We start from the raw sequence: 25,825 nt of genomic DNA, 5'->3' as shown, positions 1-25,825 counted from the left end.
CCTCTGATCGACACACATGGGTGCACAAATCCTTCCACCCTCCCTCTCAAAAAATAAAAAAAAAAGTAGCATCACAGATTTGTAAGCTTAACAATAGAAGGTCCATAAAGGTATCAGATTCAGTGTCATGTTCAGTGCATACTTGACAGTTTGTTATCTCTACTTCATTTAATCCCTTTCAACAATAGGAAATTTAAATCTCTCTCAAGACAGCCTATTGTGTCTTTGGATAAAAAAAAGGAAAAACCTCTAACCTTCCACTAAAATCTGCCTTTATGGAATCTCGCCTCAGTGGTGGTAAATGTTAGCAGCACAGAAATCACTTTTCTACCTGGCAAGTGTGAAGACACCTATCATAAATTCCTGTGCTTTTCTTCAGTCAACCATCTCCAAGTCTTTCAAATCACATATCAATTAAAATGTTGTGATTTTCTTTTGCTTTGGTTATGGCCTCAGGATGACTTTTTGATTTTCTAAAAACTAACAAGGACAATTATATAAGTAAAATATGTGACTATATGAAATGCTTTGCAAGAATTCAAATATGTATTATCTCCCTACTCCCCTCTCGTCTTCTAATTTCACAATTCTATTAGAAAACCATTAAGCATGACTGGAAGTAATTTATTCTTTTCAAAAACCTCATGCTGCTATTGTTTGGGATTCTGTTATTCTCCAGATATTTATTTTGTCCTTTCCTAAAAATGAAAGAGAAGAAAATAAGAGCCTGGTAAATGCTTATTGGTACCTTGAGTAATTTGGACTTGACAAATGTCAATGTGACATGAAAATTTCTCTTGGGGTTTTACTGTTTCTTTTCTAGTGACTGGTTAATATTTCTTACATTGTTTTCAGACCTTGACTCCTGTCATTGACTAGGAATGGAATAAAAGTGGCATAGCAGCCCTATAGGATTATTTAGCATGCTGAGGGACAATAAAACTTGTACAGCCCTCTGTTGAAGGAACAAATGGAACCTGGGCTTTCAGATCTCAGCAGATAACTGAGAAATGGCCATGAACCATCCTCTTAGCAGCAGCACTGGAGCTACAAACACTTGAAACACTGTACCTGGATGAAATAGGTGGTTACTTCACCAATTTGATCACAGGCATTAGCAGTAACAATCAAAGGCTCCCCCACTCACACAAAAAGGTCTTCGCTGATCTTTCACAGTGCTCAAATTTTCCATTCTAAGAGATATTTTCCTTTTAGTTGAGACATTGATTCTCTAAGAGTCTCAAATACAAAAACCTCTCTTAGAATAGATCGTCAAGCTACAACCATCCCTTAGTCCCTCAACATGAATTCATTTATCAGCTTATTTTCTAAAGGGGCTGCTAGCCGAAAACAGGATCCTAATGAAAAGATAAGCTGTGATAAGGGCAAGGGAAGGAGCTAAAAAAACAGGAAAAGGTAGTCTTAGATGAGGGTTCCCAGAGACGGAAGCTTGAAGAGCTGAGTGATAGGCAGCAGTGGGTACTGAATGTTCAAAAGAAGACCAAGAAAAGATAGTTCATTCTTCAACATCAAATATGTTTAGTCAAGAATGAGGAAAGAAATTGACAATAGCATGAAGAACAAATGAAATGTTGCAGCCACCACTGAATAGGCCAGTCAGTTCCTACGACACCATGTCACTAGACAACAACTCTGAGGTTGGCATTTCCCCCCTGCCACCTTTCACTTCACAGAAATATAAAAAGAATGGATAGGATGTTAAGTGAAAGAAGTCAGACAAAAAGGTCATATATTGTATCATTTCATTTGTTTGAAATGTCCAGGATAGACAAATCCTTAGAGGCAGAAAGCAGGTAGGTGGCTGCATGGCGTGGTGGAAGGAGAGAGGATGGGACATGCCTACTAACAGGTGCAGGGTTTCTTCATGGGGTCATGAAATGTTCTGAAACATGGTGATGTAACGTTATGGTTGCACCACTGTCTGAATGCCCTGAAAACTGCTTGATGGCGTATTTTGAAAGGATGAATTATATGCTGTATAAATCATGTATCAATAATTCTCTTTTCAGTGGTAAGAGTAGGTGGCCGCATGTATCATCTACATCCTGAGGGGGAAAAAAAGATCGATTTAAAGGTCTTCTCATTAGAGCATTTCTTGCAGAAAACAGATTTGCAAACCCATTCTTTCTCCTCCTCATTTGTGGCAAGTTTCAAGGCAGTCAGTTGCCAGGCAGTGATGCCCACTGATGGGCCTAGGTACTTGCAAAGAGCTCACATATTGGTGCCTCAGCATGTTGTCAGTTGCTAGTTAGACAGCACATTGACTTTGGTGGTGGCTCAATCCTAAATCCTTAACTAAAAGTAATTCTCAGACAGAACAGGGTCACATACTGGAAATAATTTCCGTCATTTTCGCTTCCTCCCTCTGAGATGTTAATGAGAGAAGCTGCTCTGCATAATATGGGACATCTTTCCAAATTCACAGTGACATTATTGGCAGGATCAGAAGTAGCTGCTCCCCACTCCTTGATATCACCTAAGAATTTCAAAACCCTTTGGAGCCAAGCAAATGGTTCTGTACTACGAGAATGTATGGTAGATGAAGCTTTATTTTAATTAGGTCTTTCTAGTACTTTCACAACTCAACTGACTTCAGGAGGATCAACTGCATCACAGAGGTGAGGGCCAGCCTCAAGCACACTCCTCTTGTAATTCAGAGGCTGCAAAAACAAGCAAATGTCTGGAGACAAAGACACTGGAAAAGGTGCAAATGCCCAAGGCCATGTTTCAAATCAGAGCTCCCCATCCTTAACTGGCTAACCTTTGTGTCAACCCAGAGGATATTTTCCCTTTGAGATGGACTAAAGAAACTGAAAAATTAGTACACCTTCCCTGACCTATGTCCCAACCAGCAGACTCCCAGAAAGGGTCCTTTAAAAAAGAATTGAACACATCATAGCAGATGGTTTTGAATAAAATCATTTTATATTTTCTTCCCTGAAATCTCAAAGAATGAGGACATTTTCTAGTGCAGATAAAAAGGTTTGTTATCTTCATGTTTTCAGAATGGCACAGTGCTAGATTTAAAAGGATTTTAAAATTAAAACGACTGTTTCACAGAGCATAGCCTTGTAATTCCAAGAAAACTTGACCCAGTGTCAGGCTTGTACCCAAATGGCAGGCACCCTCTGTGTGAAAATTCTCATACTAGCCCCGCATGAGATATCCTCAGCAACCCCACAGGGCCAAGCGGCCTCACAGATCAGGGCCACAAAGGGTTCTACTGCTTCTGGCCCGACTGTTCAGTTCTGCTCTCTCCACCTGGCCTCACGAAGCATGGATGACTTGAAGAAAGGCACAAGGCCTTACCAATTGACATATATGATGTTCTCTAGAAGCTGTTATGACCCTGCAGTTTGGAGGCCAGGGAGAGCTTTATGAAAAAGGTAACTTAAAATTTTGCCCCCTGCCACAGAACACACACTCACCTTCACGACACCTTAGGAGGAGAAGCCTGGAAGGATTATCTTGCACACCTGCCTGAGTCATCCCCAAGTAGCCAAAACGGTGTTAAGAAGTTGGTCTGTCGGGTAGGTTTGGCCTGTTGAATAATGCTGATGACTCTCTGTTTGTTTTTACTTGCCACTCGTGGATATCTTCTGCACCCTAGAAACAGAGATACCAGACATAGGTAAGCAAATCACATGGGCGGCTGCCTAAAAACCCCTGGTGCCTAAGGGCCCACCTCCTTACAGTGTGCTAACAGGGAAACTGTGTTTTTAAATAAGGTGAAAGGATTAGGGTGAAAGTGAATGTGGAAGCTATGATGCAGGTGAGTATCTTCCAGAAGAAGAGGGCTCCCTGAGTAAATGATAGTGAAAAGCAAGCAAGATATATGAAAACTGGCAGTTCCATACTTCATGGGAAAGCAAAGCCTTAAGTTTCATTATGTTTCCCTAAGGTGCTATCACAAATGAGTCTGTAAGTTCAAACACTTTTGATGTTTTCAGATTGCAGGTAGAGAGAGGAGTAATACAGCAATCTCCCTAGAGCCAGAAATATAGTTGACAAGTGTATTAAGAGACAGTGACCACAGTGACCTTCTTTAATAAGATTTTTTCTTTTATGTGACTTTATTGTTTCTAGTTCTTCCCACTAAAAGAAGTCATAAAAAATTCTAAACTGATCATTTTACCAACAGTGCCACATAGCTCTAAAATTCATCATGAATATTCCTTTTCAATTTGTTTATGCATTGCAGTTGTGAAAACTGCCCTGAATTACCTGATATTTCACAGGAGAAAATTGGATTTTTCCACTCTCCAGTTCCAATTGTCATCGGAATGGCACTGATTGGGTTTTTAATTTGGGTTGCATTTGGGAGATGCCACCTTCTAAATGCCAGTACATAAGATTAGCCTTGCTACTTTGGCATAACTGATTCCTTAAGCCAATTGAGGTGGTTATCAAATTGCTTACTGGTAAAGTATTGCACAGCATGAATTATAACCATTAATTGCCCATTTAACAATCCATGTGATTTTTAACTACTATAGATGAAGTGGTATTTGCTAAGTTGAAGGGCATTGCTTGAATGCAACACTGACCAGCAAGTCTAACACACACATTATAAAAGAAATATTCATATATCTCCATGCAATATGCATTTAGACAAGAGGGATTAAAGCAAATTGGAATGTAGTCTGTGGTTTTTCTTCCTGGCATGGCATGTTTTAAGAAAGTAGAAACAAATCACTCTCAAAAGAACTAAAGTGGGCTTGGGAAATGGCACAAAATGGCAAGAAATTGCATATAAATATAGGGAAAGTCTCTGACTGTTAACTGTCAAGAAAATAGCAATCACATTTGTTTTGGGCATGTTGGGCTATTCCATTTTCCAAAGGCCAGTACACAGAGTTTGAGAATAGCTGAAGATGCCTAGTTGCTTACTGCTTCTGAACCAATGTGTTGCTCAGAAGAAGCTAAGGGTACTGTTGTTGTTTGTGTGTGTGTGTGTGTGTGTGTGTGTTTGAGGTGGTTTTTTTCTTTTGTCACCTTCAGAATAAGACTCTTCTGACAGTATTATGCATACAGAGTCGCTTATGATCTGCTCTAATCTTACTCCGGGCCTAGATTGGCTACTGACCCTGAGCAAGCCCATTCTGTGTGTGGGTTTCCCCAGCTGAAATTTGAGGAGAATGCTAATTCTAGCTTTGCTCGCAGGCACATTGGGGATATTCAATAATGAATGAGTGTAATGCATTCCGAAGTAGTTTGTGCGAATAACATTTCTCTTGGAAAAATAGCCTATGGATTCTTCCTAAACAAAGCATGATTTATCTGGCTTTGAGGAAACTCCACAAACTGACTACCGAAGTACTGAAGTTGTTTTAGGAAAGGACGATAACTCCATCTTTATAATAGAAAGATCTAAGCACATCAGAAAAATTTTATGCTGAAGGCAGATTCCACTAAATATGTTCAAATTTTACTCAAATCCCGGTTCAAGCAGTCTTTGCTACAGAGATGCCTTGTCTGATATGAATGCCAAATCAAATCTGCAGTCGGTTGGGGTCCTTTACAATTTATTTACAGCACCTGATATGGAGATTCCAGGGTTGAAGATGTCCCTGGAATCAAATGGATTCTCTAACTCAATGAAGGTAAGTAGAAAAAAAAAAAATCAGGCATTCCGATTGGACCTGATTTTTTTCCATTGAAAACTATAAAGTGAGTTTCAAATTAGTATGTCTTAGTAGTCATTGCTATTAATCATTACCTTGCTGTTATTAATAAACATGTTTAGAGGGAAAATACAGTTACAGTTCAAAGCATGCCAGTCCTTCAAGGTGCCTTAATGGCTCTGAGGATCTTCTTGCCTCCATTTTGCTTAGCTAATGTCTTGACTAGTGTCTTAGTTTCATTTCCCATGGTTCAACTTACTTCTGCATTCGCTACATGAAGCTTAGGTTTAAGCATATCCCAAACCAAAATTACTGCAAACACCAAAAAATATAATAAATTAGGAAAAATCAAAATAATAAATGAACTCACATTTGTGCAGAGAAATGTAATAGACGCCATGTGGATGTGAACGAGTGGTTTCAGGAATACCTGTATGCACCATAGGTAACTTGTCACCTTTAGGAGGTATGGTTATGTGATTACACAATAATGTAATTGTGATTATAACATTTTTAAGTTTTTAAATATAATCAGTGCTGTCATTCCCTGAAAGATAGAAAAGTGAGTTACATAAATGTGATAGTTATAAAAAGGGCAGATTGGAAAGGAAATATTAGGCTGTATATCTGTAGCAGAGCCCTCCCTTAGAAACAGTCCACAAGGTTTAGACATGCCCTGTGACTGACAACTTTAGCCTAGCAGGATGGTAGTGTTTTCAAGTGAGATAGGAGGCCCAGAGGAGGAGCAGACTTAGAAGGGATGGTGAAGATAGGAAAAGAATGTCCCTGAGTAGATGATAATGAACAGATTAGCAGTACACCTTGGATATTTTTTTTCATACCTAAACCCATGACTAGAAAAACACAGTGGTATTCTTCTCCTTGGAACATCAAAAGGAAGAGATTTACTTCTGTTTGTGACAAAGGGTAGACACCCAGAGGGTGCATGTTGGACAAATTGCTTTGAATAACTTTATTTTTCTCTTCCTTAGCACAAGTCCTGCTCACAAATACTACCTGGCTATGGACCCTATGTCTGAATCCCTCTATCTATCAGACACCAATACTCGAAAGGTCTACAAGTTGAGATCTCTTGTGGAAACAAAAGATTTGTCCAAGAATTTTGAAGTGGTAGCAGGAACAGGTGACCAGTGCCTTCCCTTTGACCAGAGTCACTGTGGAGATGGCGGGAGAGCATCCGAAGCCTCATTGAACAGCCCTCGAGGTAAGAAAAACAAAATCACCCTTTGATCATCTAAACATGTCATCTGACTTCACAAAAATAAAGACCATCACTACATGGCCATCTCAAAGTTCTGCCTCTAACAGACACTTGCTTTGAATTCTATCCCAGAAGTTAGGCATACCCAAGGCCAACTGTTAGCTAATACGTGTTATTGAGGTCATAACTGTCATTTGGAGATTGAAATACTTCCTTTTGTGGTTGATGGGTATCTATTGCCCAGAGTCTTCTTGACTCTTTGGCACCCCAAAGCCTTCCTAGGGACAACCACCTGGTAATTTGTTACAATCCAGCAGCTAGAGGGTTAACCTGTCCCAGCAAAAGCCTCCAGCCACCTGCTTCAGCTCTGTGGCCTGCACTGCTTGAGATCAGGTCCCTGCCCACTTTCTACCCTTCTCAGATATGTTGAATAACTTACTTCTGGCTTAGATTTAATAAATTTCAGTGAACCTTTCTTCCTTTAACTTACCTAAGTCATTCTGAAAACTACTTACATTTTTTTATTTATAGTGCAACTAGGGTAACAAAGCTGTTTTTTTGCGTGTGTATGTATGTGTGTGTGTGTGCGTTTGTTGGTTTTGTTTTTTTTTTCTTTTGCCTTCCACGGGAACTCAGCCTTACTTTCATTTGTCCCAAATTTATTTTTCAATCCTCAAGGACCAAAATCTCAATCCTACTCCCTGGAATTTAGTGAACAAATAGCGGTCTCTCAGGGTAATGTCAAATCATGGGTCTGTGGTCTTGGGTCATAGACCCATCTCAGCTGACAGTCAATTAAGTCTGTAATCATGTATCAGCTATACCATCCTCTAAATTCTTTAATCATTCTTCTCTGTTCTCCTATATGTGTGCATACATTTTAATTAATTTTACAAAATATACACTAGGTTTCATAAAGATAATGTGTTTTTAAAAATAGTGCAGTAATACACATTTATTGAGGAAAAATTAGAAAAAAATGGAAAAAAACTTTTAATTAAAAACACCTGGAAACCTACCATGTCTGTAGCAAGCTGCCGCTAAGATTTTAGTGTTTATACTTCTAGACTTTTTCTGTGAATATTATATTCTAATTCCCTAAAAATTGACACAATATACAATGGTATTTTTATAATCTGCTTTTCACATTTCATGATTTAGGAACATGTTTCCATGCCAATAAATATAGTGAGGTCAATGTGTTTAATTTGTTGGATGGTCATTTATTATTCCAAATATTATGTAGTTACTCTTTAGCCATTTGACATTTGCTATGTTGGAATTGAATTCTAACTACTATGGAAGTTTAAAGCCTTTGCTTTCTTCGAGGTCTTTGTCTTTCATAATCCTCTCTGGCTAACCCCAGCTCGTTAAATCTCAATTTCCTTAAGAGCATCTGCACTAGCCAATTAGCCTTTGATTATATTTTGCATTCTTTTTTTCCCAATTCTTTCATGAATGGGAGGTTCTTTTTTCTACCAAAATAAAGCGCTAGAGATGAGAAACTGCATCTAATATTTTTTAAATCTTCCCTACCTTCTCATCAACTTCTATTACAGTGTGGCATCTACTACACATGCATGTAGTCAGACAGCTCAATTAAATAAAGAAGGCAACAGAAACATAAAAGATTCATTGCTGGCCACTGCCAGTCAAATAATATAGTACAGTTAAAATGTACCTTAAGGCTTGTAGCCCAGGTTTAGGAGAGTGGAATGTTTTAAGCCATCCAAGACAACTTTTTTTTTTTTTTTTTTTTTTTTTTTTTTTAAGATTTATTCATTTTATTACAGCCAGATATACACAGAGGAGGAGAGACAGAGAGGAAGATCTTCCGTCCGATGATTCACTCCCCAACTGAGCCACAACGGGCCGATGCGCGCCGATCCGAAGCCGGGAACCTGGAACCTCTTCCGGGTCTCCCACGCGGGTGCAGTGTCCCAAAGCATTGGGCCGTCCTCAACTGCTTTCCCAGGCCACAAGCAGGGAGCTGGATGGGAAGTGGAGCTGCCGGGATTAGAACCGGCGCCCATATGGGATCCCGGGGCTTTCAAGGCGAGGACTTTAGCCGCTAGACCACGCCGCCGGGCCCCATCCAAGACAACTTTTGTGTTACATTCCTGAAGGTGGTATTGTCAAACTCAGCTCTGATCCACTGATGAAACTACAATGGGCAAAGGAGTGGGATGTGTGATTCATACTACAGGTATAGCAGAGCATCTCCTTCAACCACACTGACAGTGTTTGAAGATCCTGTTGGTGATCTTTAAAGTCACTCACATGGCAAAATGTTATATCCAGACATCAAGTTATTCTGAAAATGCTTCTTGGAACTTGCAGGTGCCCAGCTCTGGAACCTATCTCCATACTAAATATAGATGGCATTGACCTTTGTCAGTGAATCAGAAGTGATTCTCATTATGTGAAATGCTGCAGGGCAATTGCATAGCCTTCCATAGAAGGAAAAAAGGCAGGCAAGAGGTTATTAAAGCACAGTATGCAAATTGAGAGAATATTGCTAATTATTAATTTCATCTTTGAGGTTCTCCTGCAGGTTCTTTGTCTCCCCCCAAAATCCCATGTGTTTGTTTTTGCTCTGCAGCAACCGTGCACATCAGCTGCCTTTCCCTTCCTCCCTAGAAGACAGCAAGTATTTAATGCATTTCTTTAAGGAATAGTTTGATATTTTTTCCTCCTCTACCTAGAAGTTCATAAAGAAAAGCTGCAGATCAGTAGAAAATGGAAATGTACATCTATGGAGTGTGATTTCTAGGTTAGGAAAGAGAGCTCGCTTTAAGACTTTAACAAGCAGCATACTGTAGTGGAAACCTCTCCAACATGTCTTTAATTATGCAAGGTAAGTGAAGTAAACGTGAATCTGTTAGACAGCTAATTTACCTTTGGCATCTATTCTAAAAATAGGATAAAATTTACTTTTGAGATCCATTCATCCTAAATTTGGAGTAAGTTGTCAAGTAGGATTAAAACCAGTCAGCAAAAAGACAAAAGGGCAGAACCAAGGGACTTTTGTTTTGTTTTGCATTTTATTTTGTGAGAAACGGCAGCAAGTTGTGGCTCAAACCGGGGTAGAGAACCTGGATTTTCTTGTTTAATCCATGTAATGCCCATGTTTCTTTGATCGTGTGAAAGTTAGCCTACCACCTTGGAATCTCATTTCCCTGAACGTAAGATGCCACTGACTACTTTTGTGAAATGCAGCATTTAAACACTGGAACCTGAGGTTCCTCAGCTGTAAGCTAAAGTGCTCAGAATGATCTCCTTCCCAGTTCTAAGGTTTGGAAATAAGTGTAACTCTAACTTACTTAGAACCTTTTTTTGTGCCATGCACTATGCTAGATATTAGCACACTGTATCTCTAATCTTCACCGCCAAGTGCAAGGTAAATAATATTCCTACTGCACACAGAAACAGAGACTCTGGGAGGTTAAAAAATTTACTGCGAGTTGCACAATTTACACATAACAACACTGCAGTTCCCACTTGGCCTGCCTGTTTCCAAATAACCACGATGCTTCATTTTCACCACAGTGTCTTTCCACAGAAATCTATGATCTCTGGGAAGCTTGGAAATATTGCAAAATACTTTTCAGTCTCATGACATGCACTAAATACAAACAATTTGTTTTATTTACAGGACAAATAACCTTTAGTCATTTCCTTGTCCTATTAAAGCAATTTCTCTGATTTTTCTGACCTAGTAGTGTACCAATAGTGTAGTACATAGCATTTGTGTAATCTGTAAATGTAATTACTCAAATAAATCTCCAGGAAACCTTGTCCCATCTCTTTGGAAGATACTGCAATTAGGAACTTCACCAAATTTTCCTTAAGGGACTTGGGCAGGAAATCTTCATTTTATTAAATTTCTTCGGTACAGCAGTAACCACAAATGTTGTTTGAAGGAAAAATGGAAGCATCCTCAAATAGAATTTCACATGATAGCCTGTGGGTTCTTCTCCTGGAAAGAAGTCTTTATCTGATCCAGTTTTATGCACTTTGGTTTGAATCCCAATAAAGAGAAACATTTCCATTTTATTCATCAATATTTCAATGTAATGGAGCAAGGAAAAAAGTTTAGCAAAGAGGTTGACAGAGTGCTAATCCCTGGCATTGTATATGAGTTTGAATTGACTTTGAAAGATGCTTTTCAAACATGCGTGGATGATGTCGTTGAAACCTAGGTTCCATTTATTATTTTTACTGCAACTTTCTTTAATTCTACAGAGAACTCAAACTAATGAGTCATGTAATAGATGACCAAGTACTTAAGCCGAATGTTAAATTGTACTAGGTGGGGATATAAAATAAAATTTGTGACAAGCTGAATGCATTTACTGTTTTAAGTAGCTGCAGAGGGTTAAAGAGTAACTGGACAAGATAAAATTAATCAGTGACTTAATTTGGTTCTCTCGAACCTCGCCAAAGATTATACCTCTGTTTTCACACATGCCTTTTTGCAAATCAACCTCAGAATGCAGAATGAGTGGAAGCAGCCTCTGTCCCATAGGTGGAAAATGATCCTTAAGTCTCAACAACTTCCAAAAATCATTTGAGAGCATTCTTGACACAAACCACACAGAATTTATTTTCACTTCATTAGCAGATAAGAAATTTGAGTATAATGAAGCCTACGCACAAATGATTTGCTTTTCTTCCTACTCATCTCTTGGCATCTGCGGGCTCTTCTGAAAAGCCATGTTTAAGTTCAAGGAAAGATACTAAGATTATATCAGGGACTTCTTGCTGAGATCACTAAAATCTATGAGGGCAAGAATATAGTACAAAATGGACATGAAAGTGTTTTTGGTTCTCCTGTGAAGTTGGAGGGCAGTAAGATCTTTTGTAAATTGCTTCAGGTGTGTCTGCTATTGGTGGTATAAATAGTCATTGAAGTGGAATCCAGACTTCAGTCATTTGATGATCACATTGAAGATCACTCTTCTGAGGTGAATGTAAAATATACAGTGATCAGTAGTAGCAGTCCTTGGAACTCAGGGACATTTTCCTTGCAGTACATGTGCCCATACCTGTAGACCAATGGAGAGATATGTAAGGCAGGCAATACGCAATTAAACAAGGACTGAGGGAAACTAGAAGGCCGTGGACCTTGAACAGGAGCAGAAATTGAAGAGATCATCTGGGGATTTTAAGTAGAGGGATGAGGATAAGTTTGTAAATATGAGAAGCTAATAGGTTGAGGGTTCTCCATTCTGATAATCTTAGCAAGCTTGTAGAAGTGAATCTGTTCTGCTGAAAATGAGGGAGTAAGGGCAGTCAGGCCTTGAGATAAGCAGGAGAGCTTTGGGGGAGTCGCTTAATGGAGTCTATTTTCTGGGTGAGATCTCCTGTCTACTATCATAGAACTGTGTTTCCCAGGTTTTACTCCAAATCCCTGCCCTCATGTGAGATAAGAATTTAAGCCAGATACGTAAGATGCATGCATGAGAGCTGGGTTTATCTAAAATGAGGGATTGAGCATAAGATACCAGGAGAGGACCAAACAGCTTTCACAAAAAGAGAGCATGTGAGAAGACAAGAGAAGGGAGATCTCCCAAGCCCAGGAGTTCCCTATTTGGGGGAAAAGAGTAGTGCCCTAGTTAAACATACAAACAAGGTGAGGTTTAGGTAGATTTTCTGGGAGCTTCATAGCATTACTTCATGGTGTTCAGCTTATTCTTCTCATGCTGTCACCTTCTCAATCCCGGCAGAGATGATGCAGTTATGTGTGGGAAACATACTGGGTTGGTATGCAAGGGGAAGGGGTTCAGAAAATCTTCAAATTTTTTTTCCTAACCCCCTGCCTATTTTCCACATTGCCACCACCTCTGGCCAAATTCCCAGCTCAGTTTCAAGGTTTCCTATGAGAATTTTCCTCTAACATTCTTGATTTAGAAGCAGACCTATTCTTGACAAAAATATGTTTGACAGCACATTAAAATTCAGGTGAAATGTTTTGTTGATCCTGTACTGTTTTCATGTAGGGGCATTTCTTCCTTAGGCTATGTTACTGGTCTCTCAGTTTACTGTAACTACAGCAGAGGACTTAGTGCCTATTATGTGACCAGAATGCAAGCTTAACCTCTTTTTATGTACAGTTGGTTTAATTCCTCGGCTCCTGATGGATAAAAGATCTTGGACTTAGATTATATCAGCAGCTTAAATTTGAAAACCTTGATGCATCTCTAAAGCCGTAAGTTGTTGGTGGGAGGAGACAGGCACAAGGAAGGTACTTAGCTAATCGTGTGTTTGGTGTGGATGATAACCACTGACGTGAAGACCTCTGTGAAGTTGATTCAGGTTTTATAAAGCCACAAATGCATTATTAACTAATCTTTTAATCTGCAATTGTTTTAATCTAGAAGAAGGAAAGCTACTGTACATTTTGTAGGGAGCCACACCTAACTAAAATAGTACCCTTAGCAACCTACTCTTGCACCGTCAAATTCATTCCCTAAGGATTTTCATCAGATGCAAACTCAATATTCAGTTCAGAAAATTACCTGAGACAGCAGCACATTATTCCCTAATTAAAATGCCTTGTGAGGACCTTGAGGTCAAAGAGCACACAATGGATAGTTTGGGTAGATGAGATCATCTGAGGAAGACAAGCCTAGGTGGGATCTATTCAAGGTAGCAGAGGAAACGTGTTAGTAGGTATAAGCAGAATGGTAATTAAAGTGAAGAGAGGTGGGAAAATAAAATTGTTGTACTTCACCTCCACAGTATTGTGTAGAGTGAAATTCAGGCCCATACATGTAAAGACTGAGAGCAGTCTTTTTATTTAAGATCACTAGCCAGCGTAACTTGCTTCCTTATCACAGCTGCTCAGTGTCACACCTTTCTCATCTGTCCATTTAAGAGTGGCTTCAGCCGATTAAAAAGGAAAGCCCTCCCCTTGCCCCCCCCAAAAAATGACAGAAATCACACACTAACAGGCTGCAGATCACTTAAATCATATTTTGGGTGGTGTATTATGGTAACCTATAAATAACTAATTGTGTAAAATTGCTTTAGTATTTTCTAGATGGCAGCTTTAATTAAAAGCACCAGAGACATTTAGAAGTTTAGAAATGGATGGCATGTAATTTGCCCTTTTACCAACCATAAAATGGTAATTAAGGAATTTGATTCACTTCTTCCTATTAAAAGTTTTATGAGAATAGCAAGTTCCTCCTAAATACAGTTTCTCTTCCACGGAAGGTAGTACGGTTGCTCTATCAGTCTGCTCCAGCAGGGTGAGATATTTTAATGTATAAATTCTTTAGAAGTTAATTGGGAAATTTCTTTCAATGCAAATGTTTGTCTTTAAGGTTCTCAAACATGAAACTGTATTAGAGTTCATGCTTTGATCATGGCCCCATATTGCTCCAGAATCAATATAAGCTGACCCAGTAATTCTGTCTACCAAATGCATACAGCTGGTCATAAAATTGAAGAAATGTGGAAATCATTTCCTGGTGAGTCCAGCATACTTTGCTGATTTTTTGAAGGAATCTGAATCTCTAGCATGCTGACCTCCCAGAGAATCCAGAATACGCACACCAGGGTAGTTTCATTAATCTTCCAGAAATAGTAAGTAAATTAACAGGAATATAGTATAAAACTTAAGGATTATGCAGCAAACCAAGATGTCTTTGGAAATTCATAAATTTAACATCATCATGTGCTAAAACATAGTTGAAATGGAGTCAGAAAGTCCATTTTTATTTTATAACTGAGCGATTGGTTGCATTGCATTTCTCAGCCACTTCAGCCCAAGGATTATAGGTGGTACGAGACAGGGCACTTACACGCCGTCACGGATGACTTCAATGATAATGCACGTAAGAAAGCTTTTTTAAGGAGTATTTTTTTAAAGATGTGTCTGACAGAGAGATAGGAAAAGACATAATAAAGACATGCAAGGAGAGATTTTTCCATCTGTCAATTTGCTCTCTAAATGACTGCAGCAACCCATCTGAGCCAGGAACTCCATCCTGGTCTCCTACGTAGGTGGCAGGAGCCCAAGCATATGGATCATCTCCCAGCACCTTCCCAGGAACATTAGTAACAGGAAGCTGAATCAGAAATATAGCAGCCTAAACACAATACAAGAGTCCCATGTGGAATGCCAGCGTTACAAGGAGTGACAACCCACTGTACCATAATGCTGGTTCCTACTGCTGCATCTTTAAAACTCTAATGGTAAAAATAGGAAAAAGTTTGAAGGAAAGAATATCTTTTAATAATGATCATCCTTGCCGGAGGAATTAGCATTTTTTATTTTCCCTTTAGTTTTCTAAGTAGTCATTATAATATAACAAAAGACAGAATACGGTAGTGATGTAATTGATAAGGAGTTTAGTAGTGGAATAGAATTTATATTTTGGACTGTTCTCCAAAATGTTAATTTTAAGGACACATATTCTCCTCCTCCTCCTCCCTCCCTTCTGTTTCCTCTTCCTTCCCTCCACATCTCTACCTCTTTTTCTCTCTCTCTGTCCTACACACACACACACACACACACACACACGTCCTGACCTATGGACCAATCTGTGAACCCAGGTCTCTGCTCTTAGGATGCTCCAAAAAGTGTCATAACACTGATCATTGAAAATGGGCTAGTCTCATCAGAGCAGGTTGTAGATGCTCAGTTGCTACTGTAGAAGACACTTGTAAATCAAAGAAGAAACTGCAATGGAATACCTTGAAGGAATCTTGGAAATCCAGTAGTAAAATTAGTTTTTATTATTTGTATTATTTCTAAAATAGAAATATAAGAAAAAAACATAAGATGACCCATAATCTCACTATCTAGATAAGCCCTACTGGTAATTAAATGTTAAAATGTAAATGTAATTCATGGCTATGATTTGAAAGTTTTAACTATAGAGGGCTCTTTCACTACAAGCATAGACATCCCAGACAATCTCTCTAAAAATCCCCAATTTGATCAGTTTCTTCACCTTCCTTCTAGACATTTAAATATTTTTCCTTACACAAAAAGAAATGTATCATACAGATTTGTCATCACCCTACTATTTTTATTTAATAATAAACCATTCCATGAAAATTTGTGTATACTTCTGTTCAGAAGAGCCACATGATGCTACAACATATGGATACGTCATAATTAAGTCAATTGTGTCTTGATAGGCTTTTTTTTAGTCTTTAATTGTGTTGAAAACAATACCCTAGCTTTTACATTTTGGAACACTTTTGTGACTATATTCACAAGGTTAATGTTTTAGCAGTACCAAATACTATGAAAGTATCTTCCCAAAATGTGGAACATTTTTACACTCTCACTAATAGTGTATGAGAGTACCCATTTGCTATACTCTTAGCATCACTGAATGTAAACCATTTAATGCAGGCCCATCTGATCAGTAGAAAGTGGTAACTTGTAGCTTTCATTTATAAAAATTCCTTTAAGTATCAATTACATTGAACATAGTTTTCTGTCTGTTGTGACCATTGTGTTTCATTTTGTGTAAACTTAGTTTCATTTCCTGTGCCAATTTTTCTACTAAGCTATTTAACATTTCTATTTGTCAAATTAAGGAAAGCATCACTATATATCTCATGTGTCGTAAATATTTATCCATGCTTGTAATTTCTCTTTTCTCACCCTGTAGTTCTTTACTTTTATATGACTGGATTTATCTATATAATTAAACTGGATCAAGGTCCATTTTGAACCCATCTCTAACCACTGCCTTCTAGTCTATAAAATGGAGATAGTTCTTAAATTCCTTAGGCTTATGTGAAATGAAAAGGCACTCAGTGGGTTAAACCAATGGAGCACTGAAGAGAGTATAAAATGAGTATTGATATATTTCTAAAACTAGTAACTACTATTGACAGTTTTCAAGATCAGTAATGATCGTTGTCTTTAAAATTATTTGACTATTCAGCTTCTCTCCTTTCTTAAGATTTATTTATTTATATTGGAAAAGCAGATTGACAGAGAAAGACAGAGAAAGATCTTCTATCTGCTTGTTCACTCCCCAAGTGGCTGTCAGCTACCTGAACTCAGACGATCCAGAGCCAGGAGCCAGGTGCCAGAAGTTTCCTCCAGGTCTCCCCTGTAGGTACAAGGTCCCAAGGCTTTGTTCCGTCCTCTGCTGCTTTCCCAAGCCACAGGCAAGGAGCTGGATGGAAAATAGAGCAGCCAGGACATGAACCGGCTCTCATATGGGATCCCAGCACTTGCAAACACAGGACTGGCCAGTTGAGGCATTACAGTGGCCCCAAGTTCTCTTCTTTTAAATTTATTGATTGTACCCTTTGCCATGCAGAAGCTTCCGAATTTAATATAATCTCATTGGTTCTATTTTGTTTTTGTTGTTTGCGCTTTAAGGATCTTATCCAACAAATCATCTATACCATCTTGAAGTATTTTCCTTTCCTTCTCTTTTAGCAGTTTCATACTTTGGGGTCTTAAATATAGGTGCTTAATCCATCTTGAGTTGATTTTTGTATATGGTGAGAGATAGAGATCTAATTTTATGCACTATCCTAACTTAATTCTGTTTACTTGCAAAATCCTTTGTCCAAATCAAGGACAAAATGAAATCTTGGTGAGAGCTTTTCTAGCGCATGCTTAAATAAAGAAAAATGCCTAGAAAATCGCAAGTGCACATGTACATTAGGGGACATATGCTAGTATATTCAGCACAGTATTAAAAGGTAGAAACAACCTGATAATCCATGAATGAGAAAAAAATATACATTAAAAATGAATGAACTATATCTATATAAAAATAATAATGGGGTGAGCGATTGACCTAGTAATTAAAGATGTGAGTGAAGGTATCTGTGTCCCATATTAGAGTATCTGTGTTTGATTTCTGGCTCCTGACTCTAGTTTTCTGCTATTGAAAACCCTGGAAGGCAGGCAAAATTATTCAAGTAATTGGAATGTGTTCAGTGCATTGTTTTTTGCTTTGTTTTATTTTCTTCTTACTGTCGTGTGTTGATATAGTTACCTACTGGAGCGTTAACCCTGTGATCGCAAAATGAAATGAAAATTAGGAGAAAAAAGAAATAAGTAAGGAGGAGGTTAGATAGGAAATGTGGGCAGTAAGGGAAGAAAGAGTTGAGAGTAACGCTTCGCTCCCAAATCTGTATCATAAAATACATGAAATTGGTTATGTATAGATTTTTAAGTTAAAAAAGTAGTTGGGCTCCTTTTATTCATGTGGAAGACCTGATTGAGTCCTTAGCTCACAATTTTGAACCTTGAGTGATCATTTTAGGCACTGGAGGAGTGAGCCAGTCTCTGTCTCCATCTGCTTCTCTCTCTCTCGAATACATGAAAAATATATTTTTTAAAAGCCAGAATCACAAAAAACAATGTTTCCTGAATAAGAGAAAATTATAAAAGGACACATACAATATAATAACATTTATGTATTTTATTATGTTAAATATCTAACATATAACATTGATCATTTTAACATCTTGTAGTATGCGACTCTAAGACATTAAGTATCTATCTTCACTTTGCATTGCAAGCATCATTGCCACCCATCTTCTAAATAAATTTTTAAAGCACAAGACCAGTATTTATAGAAATCCACATATGTAAAAATGTATAAGAACATGCACGTGAACAAAGCCCTAACTTGAGGATGGTGATTGATTCTGGGGAGGAAAAGAAGAAACGAAAAGTTATAATGGGTTTTAGTTATATTCATAAATTTCCCTTTATAAAAATTTGAGAGGCAGAAAGAGAGCAAGTGAATAAGCAAGTCCCCATATGCTGTCACCCCCAAAATGTCCATAATAGCCAGGGTCAGGCCAATCCATAGCAGTTGCTGGGAGCCAAGAAGCAGTTTCCCATGCTGGGTGGCAGGTATCTGATTGATTGAACCATCACGACTGCCTCTCAGGGTCTGAATTAGCAGGAACATACAGAGAGGAGGCAGAGCCCAGGGACTCAGATATGGACACAGGCTTACTAACTGGAGTCTTAACTGCCAGATCAAATACCCATTGAGACGTTTCCTCTATACAAACAGATATGTGAAGCAAATATCAACAATTATGAAGTTTGAATGGTGGATGTGTGCAAGTCTGCAATTTTTATTCATCTGCCATTGAAAATATTTTCTAATTTTGAAATCATTTTATATGGGAATAGGGTTTAGAAAGTAGCTTGCAAATTTAGATCTGGTAATTAATTCTATTGCAAAAAAAAATTATTTACTTAGCTCTATTTCAAATGAAGCTTTCACTCTTCCAGAGATGATAAACAAAATGTAAACATTGGGCCTGGCGGCGTGGCCTAGCAGCTTAAAGTCCTCGCCTTGAACGCCCCGGGATCCCATATGGGCACCGGTTCTAATCCCGGCAGCTCCACTTCCCATCCAGCTCCCTGCTTGTGGCCTGAGAAAGCAGTCGAGGACGACCCAATGCATTGGGACCCTGCACCCGTGTGGGAGACCTGGAGGAAGTTCCAGGTTCCCGGCTTCAGATCGGCACAGCACCGGCCGTTGTGGCTCACTTGGGGAGTGAATCATTGGACGGAAGATCTTCCTCTCTGTCTCTCCTCCTCTCTGTATATCTCACTTTGTAATAAAAATAAATCTTTAAAAAAAAATGTAAACATTCTTTAGGAAGTAGGTGCCAATATAAGAACACAAATCAGCCTTGGCCAAGGAACAGGATTTTCAAGGGCCCATGCAGTGACCAGCATTAATCCCTTATTTCCTGAATTGACTGCATTTGAGGCTCTTCCTTGAGTTGTAGGGTTCTGCCCCATGTCTAATCAGCGTCCAGATGTGGAGTTCCATTAATGGCAATGAACTTCCTGAAAGAGTCTCAATACAGTGAGTCAGCTTTATTGTCCATCAAAGAAAGTCAACTGTTTCTTTAGGAGTCAGATCTGCCCCATTTTTGCCTGAGGAATCACAGGCTTAGTAATTCAAATGTATGGATAGCTGTAAGAGTCTAGTATCAAAGCCTGGCCTGAAAGCCCCAGTGTTACTCTGTTTTTCGTCCAGCTTCATTTGCTAGCCATTCCATTAGGATTTTCAAAAAGCTTGTTAAACCATGTAATGGATGCTGAGGGAAAAAAGTAGGTGGGTTCTCCCATTTCCGCAGTAATTACTCATGAAAGAAAGGTGATTGTAACAGTAGTTTCCCTGAGTGGGCATGAATGATTTCTCATTTTGGAAGTCATCTCTAACCATAGGAAATTGAAATCATAATAACAGATTGATAGGTATACTTTGTACTTCCCCAAACCCAAATCCATAAAAATAGATTCTTCCAAGACTACCTGCATTGATTTATTTAATCTGTGTTTTGTACCCGAGGACTTGGGGTTCCTCAAAGAGTACCTTCTTTCTTCCCTTTTCAGGAGACATAAAACTGGAGACACTTCTGACAGATAGACTGAAGAAGTGTTACCTTTAAAACTTGTGATTCTAGCTTGATTAGCTTGAAATTTTTGAGAAACCATAGATCAACACTTAACAGCCTCAAAATCTTTGTTCTTCCTAAACTGTGTTACTGATGCTTGGAAGTATTTTATTTCAAAAATGTATCTGGTCCATTTTAAACAACATGGCTTTAATCACTTGATTTATTTGAATTTTTTAAATACTGGTGAATTAATAAATTATCAGAACCATCACTGGCTTGTGAATTGACAATAAATGGACATTTACATAGTTCCTAGAAATACTAAAGGTGTTTAGACTGTGGAAATAAGGAACCATTGCCTTTGTAAAAAAATGGTATATTGCAGTGTTTTAATATGCCTCAGTTATGCTTTGTTTTACCTCCCATATCACACTCACTAGCTTTTTCTAATTCCTTTCTAATAGCTTAAATTGCTCTGTTTCTAACTTATATTCTGTGAAGAAAGATCATCCCTGTACGGCTACATCTATGCTAAGTGTTATAGCCAAACACTGTGACTACCTATTGTTATGACAAAAGCCTCTTGATTATCGGAAAGGTATACAAGATGCAGCCATCTTTCAATATAGTCAGCTGTTGTCAATAATCACTTGTGTCAGTGGTCCTCCTTTACTCTTCATAAGATTTACACTGGTTTTTGCTATTGTAGCAGATCCACATCATGTTCCCAGTGTATTTCCTTAGGAAGAAAAAGAGAACATGTTCATTGAGCTCTACTGTTTGGTTGTTTTTCAAACAACAAATTTTGAAGTCATAGGTCCCTTACCTTCAGTGGAAAATGATCTGGCTGAGTACAGAAGGATGGCTCATTAGAGAAGATCACCCAGCATTAGGTTGTGATATAAACTTTAAATACTAGAGTGGTGCAGAGAATGAAGAGCTGATCAAAACTGGGAGAGGGAAAATGGGGGGAAGTGAGCAGAAAAGGGAAGATGTGGAGAAAAAGAAAGGGATCTGAGGTAGGATTGGACACGAGAGTACCCTCTATTCCTGATAGGTACAATTAAGTGAACTCCAAAAGGAATGAGATCAAAGAATAAAGCAGAGACATGGTATGGCAGTGAAGAATAAGCGGCAACTTAAAGTGAATAGTGAATAACTTAGCTTTTCCTGGGAGCTGGCCTGCTTTACTACAGTGGCTCTGACTCACTATGTAAAATGATCCTTGCGTCCAATCCAAACAGGCTGTGCTCTTAGTTTAAGTCTAAGCTTTCGATTTGCAACAGTGGCATATAATATCTCATTCCTACCCACTTGCATTCGTATTACACAGCTGTTCTTACAGGCTCACAGACTTTTACCCTCAGATAAAACCAATGGAATTGTTTACTATTTGACTAATTGCAAGTATTTGAGTCAGTTTGTGTATCATAATTCCAGAGGCTATTTCACAGCACCTTGAGAAATGAGAAAGATTTGGATAGTAGGAAAGAGAAGGAGTGTTCCAAGCACAGGGTCCAGCATAGGCAAATTTGTGGAATAGTAAAGTGAGTGATGCACATCAGACCCAGTGCCTCTATTAATTTGACTGAACAAGTAATACAGACCCTGTCTATACAAACTGAACATAATGATCAACATGCAGGAGATACTGGCAGAATTACGCATAAGGCACCTGGCATCTAAATCAATCCATGCTAAAGCACATAATCATGTAAGAGATAAGCCACAGCATGATACCAGGAAACTGTTAATCAAACATAAATATTAACATCCCTTGTATTAACCTTTCATAAAGATTTGGCAGACAAAATTGATGTTATTTTATTTGGTCTTTATAGTAATCCACTGACATGGCCAACTCAGCTTTGATCCTCAACATCTAAAGGCTACGAGATTATGTAAATGTGTTTAAGTCACAGTCTCACAAGTGAATCTTCCAGCTTCTACTCGCAGAATCTTTCCTCCTCTTCCCTTAATTCTCATCATTTTGCCTGGGTTATTGGGTTTAGAGGAAAAAAGGTAGGGAAGTGGCACTGGAAGACCCAGTCTCAATCAAGACCAGGCTAAAAGTGAAAACCACCTTTGAACAAGGCATCCAAGCTTCTCAATACTTTTTAACTGTAATTTTCTTATACCCAATGTGGTTAAACTTAGAGTTTTGAGTGTGGAAAAGAAAAACATGAGAAAAGAAACTCTTTGCCTTGTGAATTAACTGTTTTGAATAACTACGTTGACTTTTTGTACTTGTTGTTTTACTCAACTGTCATTCTGTCTCTTGAATTTCCATTTAAAAGATTGTTAAATTGTATTCCTATATGGTGCTTATTACCCTGTCTTAACTTCTGCAAATGGCTGTCTGCCACTCTTGACTTGTTGAACTTTTCTTCAGGCAGTAGCTTCATTAGTCAAGATGTACGTGTGTGGGAAGAATTTTAAATAGACCTTCTGTGTTCTTATGGAACGGGAATTACATGCAAGTAATTGTCCCAAAGAAATTTTAATTCTTCTTGAGTAAGCCCCTTATGTGAATAGTAAGCACTGTTGACTTAATTCCTCATATCCTGCTTTTATTGCGTATTCAGGCCAAGGTATTCTACTTAGTTCGCTTTTCTTATTTGGTATTCTTAGTCATTCACATACCTTGAGAGAGACTCATTTTCTCTAGAGTCTAACAACTTCAATTAGATTTTGCTGGTCCATGAACAATAAATGAACTTTCCTTCTTCATGCTAATTGTTCACATAAGTTTCTTGTGAAATACTTTGTTTCCTTTGGATGGAAGAGGCATCTCCTCAAAAGTTAAGCTGAGTAGTGTCCAAGATATAGTTGCTGGATGTTTGAAGAATTCTTAAAAGGGGAGAGTATAAAATATTCAGCTTGGATTTAGTAAACCTCATTTATCTCAGCCCATATGTACTGAGTCTGCTTAAATCTCAGTGTGTAGGTATGTTTTGGGCAAGAATCCTAGCTCAATAATAAAACAAGGGGTGCACATTTCAACTTGAACCATCTGCTTATATATATATATGATGTAAATACACACAGACACACACACAGTCATACAACCAACATTATTAATATCTGGTATCATTATTACATGTTTAAGAACCACAGCTCCTCCCAGTCCAAGGTCTTCCTTAGCCAGTTGCACAGAAGGGAGCTCCATGAATCTGATTCTATGAAAACTTTAACCACGATATAAAATTTTGAAGGCTTTTACACCAACAGTTCTACAATGCACTGTTTCCCTCAAGCTAACAAAACTCTTTTCAACCACTACCTTGTCTATAATGTGAATCAAACTTAGGACATTTTGCTTTATGGGCTTAAATTTTATACTGTGTCTGTCCAACAGAAAAAGCCTAAAATGTTGCAGCAAGGCTTATGTGGTCATCTTTCTCTATGATTCTTGGCTTAGAAAAAGTCACTTTGAGAAAGAATTGTAGCAATAACTGGGCAATTAGGACACCACTTAGCGCCACCATAATACTTTATCCTCTTCAAAATTCTTTGGCTTCATTGACTCTTGTCAGCTTCACACCATTTTCTCCTGTGTCATAGGCAGTATGTTTGTTAGGAACCCAGACACTGAGTACTACAAATAATCCATAGCAAAAGTCAGCCTGAGATGTACATCCCATGATCTGACCCTCAAGCCAGCGCTCCTTGTGTTTTCCATGGTGAAGCAAATTAAGGCAAGCTCTTGAGGCACTTCTCTTGCTTTAGAATTCCCACTGTGGTAATGCTGGGAGAAATCATAATATCACAACACAAAGCCACATTAACAGAGAAAAGGACATTTGATGATGGGAGGTATGGGGGAAGCACTGAGCTGTTGAATGTAGCTGTCTTCTTGGAGGAAATTTATTTGCAGTTAACTTAATTCATGGTTCTTTATCTATTTGTTCCTAATTGTCAGCTTCTTTTTTCCACACTTCAAACATTGCTAATTGACAGGGATAAGAGCTGTACTCTTTCCTTAAAAGTTGCTTTCTAGGAAAAGTTGCAATTGTCTCATTTATAAACTTGTTTTTAGAGAAATTCATATTGAGTTTGGGACCTGATGGTTCACTTTGTTTTAATCATGTTGAATGTGCCTCAGTTGTAAATGCACGGAGATTTGGTATATAATTTATGAAGTTCATTGAACCCTTGTGCCAGGTCTACTGGATTTGTTGAGATATGAAACTAATCATAAAATTCAATTCTTGCCCTCAAGAAGCTTATTGCCTACAGAGTATGGCTAGAGTACTCATTTTTCTTTTTCTTTTTTTTAAGAAAATTAATCACAGCTTGCATGAGTTAAAGGGAAAGATCATGATAAACTGGAGCTTTCAGGGAAAGCTTTAGGAAAGGACATTTTAGAAAAATATTAAAAGATGAATAGAATTTTAAGCCAAACTAGCAATTACAGTAAATATGTACACATACATAATACCAATGGCTTAACAAAATGGTAATTAACTTCTTCTTACATTAGGCCCAGGAGTGATTGCCTATGGGATGGGAAGAATATCTCTCTGCTTCAAACAATGATTCAGTAAATCAGTCTCCTTCCACCTAAGGAACACCTGCACTGAGGTCCTTCACTAGCTGCCTTGTCTCTAGTCAGCCTGCAGGAAATGAGGGGGATCCACAAAGGAGCTCAATGGAGGTTTTGTCAGGTGCCAAGTATAGAAGTAGCATACATAATGTTTGTTCACACTTAACTGCACAGGGGATTGAGAAATATAATTCTGTTCTCAGAAGGAATAATAAGTAAGGTGACCTGAACACAAAGATGAGTAAGAGAAAGGAGACCAATGCAAAAAGTAAAGTTGAATTCAGCTTGGACACATACTTTTCCAGTTTGATTTGATGACATTTGATGAACTTGCCACAGATTCCAAGTATTGCTCTTCATAGGAACAAAAGAAACTGTAATAAAATATTTGGAGTATTGGTCAACCCGAAATTTCATTTTCCAGTGATGACTGTCACGACTAGATTCAGTTAAATTTGGTTTCAACAACACATGTCATGCCAAGACACAACTTTTAATTGTGAACACCCAAAATATATCAAGCCTAAGATTAATTCACCTTACTACTGTTTTTTAATTATTGTGTAAAATATTATTAGTAACAAAAGTTATGAAGACACTGTAAAAGAAAGCAGTGCTAAATGTGTTGTTTAGGTTTATTCTAGGTTCAAGAATCAGCTTTGCTTGCCTCTTCACTGACAATGTATCCTTCTTCATAAACTGCCAACCCAGGAATCAAACCTATATGGCATATGATTTTTCTAACCATAAATTTGCAGCCTCATATTTTAAGATATTTATGTTTATTGGAAAGACAGATCAGATTTACAGAGAGAAGGAGAGACAGAAAGAAAGATATTTTATCTGCTGTTTCACTCCCCAAGTGGCTGCATTGGCTGGAGCTAAGCTGATCCAAAGCCAGGATCCAGGAGCTAGGAGCTTCTTCCAGATCTGCTGCTCTAGTGCAGGGTCCCAAAAATTTGGCCATCTTCTGCTGCTTTCCCAGGCCACAAACAGAGAGCTAGATGGGAAGTAGAGCAACTGGTGCACAAACCAACA

General features: G+C 38.3%; 1 protein-coding gene across 1 annotated transcript in view; it reads left to right on the top strand.

Annotated features, from left to right (window-relative positions):
- TENM1 (teneurin transmembrane protein 1) overlaps nucleotides 1-25,825 on the top strand; it is a 570,964-nt gene that overhangs the window by 470,152 nt on the left and 74,987 nt on the right. Inside the window, exon 21 of the mRNA XM_004587672.2 lies at nucleotides 6,638-6,870. Coding sequence (XP_004587729.2) covers nucleotides 6,638-6,870 — 233 coding nt within the window. The remainder of the gene's footprint in view (nucleotides 1-6,637; nucleotides 6,871-25,825) is intronic.

Source organism: Ochotona princeps, chromosome X (assembly GCF_030435755.1).
Source record: "Ochotona princeps isolate mOchPri1 chromosome X, mOchPri1.hap1, whole genome shotgun sequence".
NCBI lineage: Eukaryota > Metazoa > Chordata > Mammalia > Lagomorpha > Ochotonidae > Ochotona > Ochotona princeps.
The sequence above is the reverse complement of the archived record's forward strand: the minus strand, read 5'-3'. Positions and strand labels throughout refer to the sequence as shown.